This window comes from Penaeus japonicus, unplaced genomic scaffold, assembly GCF_977035675.1.
Source record: "Penaeus japonicus unplaced genomic scaffold, GWHDUDI00000001_assembly GWHDUDI00000024, whole genome shotgun sequence".
Classification (NCBI taxonomy): domain Eukaryota; kingdom Metazoa; phylum Arthropoda; class Malacostraca; order Decapoda; family Penaeidae; genus Penaeus; species Penaeus japonicus.
Genome location: NW_028234426.1, coordinates 9,536,295 through 9,541,294, shown reverse-complemented (window position 1 = coordinate 9,541,294; position 5,000 = coordinate 9,536,295). Strand labels below are relative to the sequence as shown.

At 40.3% G+C, this 5,000-nt stretch overlaps 1 protein-coding gene across 1 annotated transcript in view; it reads right to left on the bottom strand.

The window, feature by feature from the left end:
• Window positions 1–3,853: 3,853 nt before the first annotated feature.
• Window positions 3,854–5,000, bottom strand: part of LOC147469045 (uncharacterized) — a 31,543-nt gene continuing 30,396 nt past the window's right edge. Inside the window, exon 17 of the mRNA XM_086551109.1 lies at window positions 3,854–4,008. Coding sequence (XP_086407235.1) covers window positions 3,878–4,008 — 131 coding nt within the window. The 3' untranslated portion in view covers window positions 3,854–3,877. The remainder of the gene's footprint in view (window positions 4,009–5,000) is intronic.

Here is a 5,000-nt window from a genome sequence, read left to right as displayed (position 1 = left end):
CATCCCTCCTCTCTCGCTTCTCTCTTCTTCCCCCTCTCTTCGTCGCCTCTTCTCCGATCTCTCTCTCTCTCTCCTTCTCTTTCTCTTCGTCCTCTCTCTCCTCTCTCTCTCTCTGTCTCTCTCTCCCCTCGTCTCACTCTTCTCTCTCTCTCACCTCTTCGCGCCTCTCCTCGCCTCCCTCTCATTCCTCTCTCTCTCTCTCCTCGCTCACTCTCTCTCCTCAGCTCAACTACAGACACTCCTCTCTCAGCTCTCGCAACCACTCGTAAGCCCCTCGTCCTCCGAACTCATACAATTCTCTCGCTAGCAACGTAAATTCCTCGATCTACTGTCTCTATCTCCCGCGCTCAACGAAGTCGCCTAGAGACTACCTCTCTATCCACCTTCTCTATATCTCTCCATCTATCCCTTTCTCATCGCTCCGCTACAGTCATCGAGCTCATCTCTCGCTCTCGCTTCGCCTAGCACCCGATTCGCCACTCCCTCCTCGACTCATCCTCCTCTCTCTCTCGCGCTCGCTCTACCTCGCTCTGCTACTCTCTGCTCGATCTCTCTCTCCTCTCGAACCCTCATGCCTCCTGAGCAAGTGAGGGAGAGAGAGGGCAATAGAGGGAGAGACAGAGAGGGATGTAGCAGGGGTGGTGGGGAGAGAATAAAAGGAGGGCAGTAGACGAGGGAGGGGCATGTGTGGGGAAGGGGCAGAAGAGATGGAGGGGAAAAAGGGAGAGGACGAGAGGGTGAAGAAGTGATAAGAGATGAAAAGAGATGAGGGGGGTAGGAGATGAGAAAGGAGGAGAATAGGGAGGGGGGAAGGAAGCGGAGAAGATAGAGGGGATGAGAAAGAGAAGAGAAGAAGGGAAGAGAGGGAAATAGGGAAATGAAAGAGGAAAGGGAGAGAGGAGAAAGAAAAATATGCGAAGAAAAAAAGGAGAGGGGAGAGAGGGAGAGCGGAGAGCATAGAGAAGAGAAGTTCACTCCGGCGCGCGCCTTTCTCTCGGCCTCTGGCTCCATCTTTTTTTTGGTCGCTACTCGCGCTTTTTTTTCCGCTCCCTCTCCTCACTCGCGCCTCCTAGCTCTCTCTCTCCCGCGCACTGCCCTCTCCGCCGCCGTCCTCCTCCCTCTGTTCCCTGCTCTCTCTGTTCTCGTTCGCTCTTCTTTATCTCTCTCGTTTTTCGCGTTTCATTCCCTCTTCTTTTCCTTTTTTTTCTTTTTCTCCTTTTCGCTTTTCTTTCTCCCCCTTCTCCCTCCCTTTCTCATCTCCTCTCCTCTCTCCTCTCTCCCCTCTCTCTTCTCCACCTCTCTCTCTCTTCTCTTCTCTCCTCTCTCTCTCTCCCTCTCTCCCTCCTTCTCTCTCTCCCCTCTCCACTCTCTCACCCTCTCTCCTCCCTCCTCCCCTTCCATCTCCCCTCTCTCTCTCCGCTCACTCTCTCTTCCTCCTCTCCTCCTCTCTCCACTCTCCTCCCTCTCGTCCCTCTCCCTTTCTCGTCTCTTTCCTCTCGCGTCCTCCTCTCTCCTCCCTCTCTCCTCTTCTCGTCCCTCCCCCTCTCTCCCCTCTCGCTCCCTCCTCCTCTCCTCTCTTCGCTCTTCCTCCCCCTTCCTCTCTCTCACGCCCTCTCCCTTCTCACCCTCTCCCTCCTCCTCTCTCCTCTCCTCCTCCTCCCATCCTCTCTCCTCCTCTGGCTCCCTATCTCTCTCTCTCCTCTCTCTCTCCTCACATTCACTCCTCTCTCTCTCTCACATCCTCTTCCTCTCTCCTCTCTCTCTCTCCTCTTCTCTCTCTCGCTCTCCTCTCACATCTCTCTACTCTCTTCTCCCTCTCTCCCACTCTCTCTCCTCTCCTCGACCCTCGCCCTCTCCACCTCTCACTTCGCCGCCCGCTCGCTCGCCTCTTTCTCTTCCGTCCTCTTTCTCTCTCCACTCCCCTCCTTCTCTCCCTCTCCTCCTCTTCCCTCCCTCCTCACCTCTCCTCCCTCTCCTTACTCTTCTCCCCCGCCTCCCTCTCTCTCCTCTCCTTCCTCTCTCCTCCTCCTCCCTCTCCTCCCTCCTCTCCTCTTCTCTGCTCCTTCTTTCTCCCTCTCGCCTCTCTCTCTCTCTCTCCTTCACTCTCTATCCCTCCTCTCTCGCTCTACCTCTTTCTCCCTCTCTCTCATTGTATATTCGTAAATGCTTGTGTGTCTAGATATGTGTATACACTCACACACACCAGAACTTGCACACACACACACTCACTCACTCACCACACACTCACACTCCTGCTCAGACTCTCTTTTTCACACACACTCACACAAACTGTCGTACCTTCTGTTACACACACGCTCACATCTCTGTGTTCATCACACACACACTCTGTGTACCTACTCTCTCTCACATCTCTACTCCTCTATGTTTTTCCTCTCAAACTTCATTGTAAACCCTATCGTGTACACACACACATGTGTGTACCTATGTGTACACACACACACATGTGTACCTATGTGTACACACACACACACACACATGTGTGCCTATGTGTACACACACACACACACATGTGTACATATGTGTACACACACACACGTGTGTGTACATATGTGTGCACACACACACACATACACACACACGCTGTGATGTTGAAATGGAAAGAACATGGAAACATTGTTATGAATGATGATAATATTTTTTATAGTGTTTGATTGGTGATGGTGAATGATAGTGATGATGCTAATGATATATCCTCATTGATGATGATAGTAGAGGATGATATTGATGATAATGATGATGATTATGAAAAGATAATGATAGTAGGAGTAAGGATAATAATAATGAGGATAATAACAATGATAAAAATAATGATGATAATGATAATAGCAGCAGCAGTGGTATTGATAATGATGATGAGAATTATGATGATAATAATAGTCATGATAACAATGTAAGGAATGCTAATAATGATGAGGATGATGATAACGATAATTATGATAATAGTAATAATGATGATAATGATAATGGTAATTACAGGGATAATGATAATGACAATAATGATAATGATAATAGGGATGATAATGATAATAACGATAATGATAATGCTGAGAATTATGATATCAGTGGCATTGATTTTACACTTCACATGCATACAACAGGTATCAAAACTTCATAAGTAATGTTATTAGATTTATTATCAATTTGTGCATTTAACGTCTTAGCATGTACGAAGAAAAGCCATTATAGTGATTATAAAATTTGATTACACACAGTGAAGGTAATCCAGAGGTTTGTAATTCTAAGTAAATACAGAAGTGGCCTTTTGAGTTATAACTAATAATTATTGCAAGAATGATTCATCAAATCATTGTTTTTTCAACACTGCCAATATTGCTAGATATGGCATTTATGATACTAATCAATGGCATTTATAATACTAATTAGTGGCATTTATAATACTAATTAATGGTAATCAAAGTGACTATCAATAATCGTGACACAATTATAGATTGAATAAAGATTGATAACAATGAAACAACAAATCAAGATATGTAAGGCCATTTTTTTACACGATAGAATGCCTGAACAAGAAATGTAAAGACATTTTTGATTTTACAAGAAGACACGGACATCTACGTGTGTTTCTAATTTAATTTGCTTACACTTCTGTTCACATTAGAACGACTTATATTATTCAATTGCAATTTGGTGAAAGTATGACACACTAAAAAAAAAAAAAAAACCCACAGCCACAGCAGACACTTAGAAGATTACTGACTCCCAAAATCCTGTCTTGGAGGTTCTTAGTATAAGAATAACTTCTTGAAACCCATTTCACAAGAAAAGTGATATGTCAGTGACTAATATGTACGTTACTAATGAATTTGACGCCTCTTACCATATGTGTAAGAGGTTACTAACTCAAGAATACTCTATTAAAAGCTTGATTCATGCCCGGGTTTTTCCCCATGGCTCGGTGCTTCCACGTAGAGTCTCTGCAGAAGGGCTGGAGAGTCACTGCCGTCTGTGTACTGGAGTCAGCGACCTCTAGTGAAAAGATAAGGATCAGGATGGTGTTTTAAGAAGAAAGGAAAATTAGGAAAAAAGGAAAATTTAAAATCACACACACGAACAAACTGATACCGGGCTGCGTCAATTTGCTTCAGATGAAAGCTATGTCATTTTGTCATCTAGGTAAGTCTAAGGGAAATCTGGACTGATAATGGACTGTAGTCGGATCATAGGTAATCCATGCTTCTGGTAGAGGTGGAGGTTTCATAAATACATGGACATGAAATAGTTCTAGTATTTCCATCAGATGTTATTTATATATATACATGGATATATAAGTGTCCTTGTGTGTGTGTGTGTGTGTGTGTGTGTGTGTGTGTGTTTGTGTATATATATATACATATATAAATATATATATATATATATATATTTATATATATATAATACATGACATTTATATCTAAAATATATATAATATATATATATATATAAATTATAATATATATATATATATATATAAGTATATATATATAGACATATATATATATATAATAAGATATATATATATAATATATAATATATAGATATATATTATATATATATTTATATATATATATACATAATATTACATGTATATGTATAATATGTATATTATATAGTATATATTATATATACATATATATATATATTTATATATATATATATATATATAATATACTATTCATATATGGTTTACAAGTAGATATATATATTTTAAGTTATATATATATAATATATATATAATATATATATATATATACATACTATATACTATATGTATATATATATATACATATATATATATAAATATATATATATATATATATATATATATATATATATATATTATTTTTATATATAATATATACATATAAATGTTATAATATATATATAATATATAGGTATATATTATCATATATACATATATACACACATACACACGCATTTATGTTTTTTGAGGGAACCAGCATATCTATGTATGTAAGTTA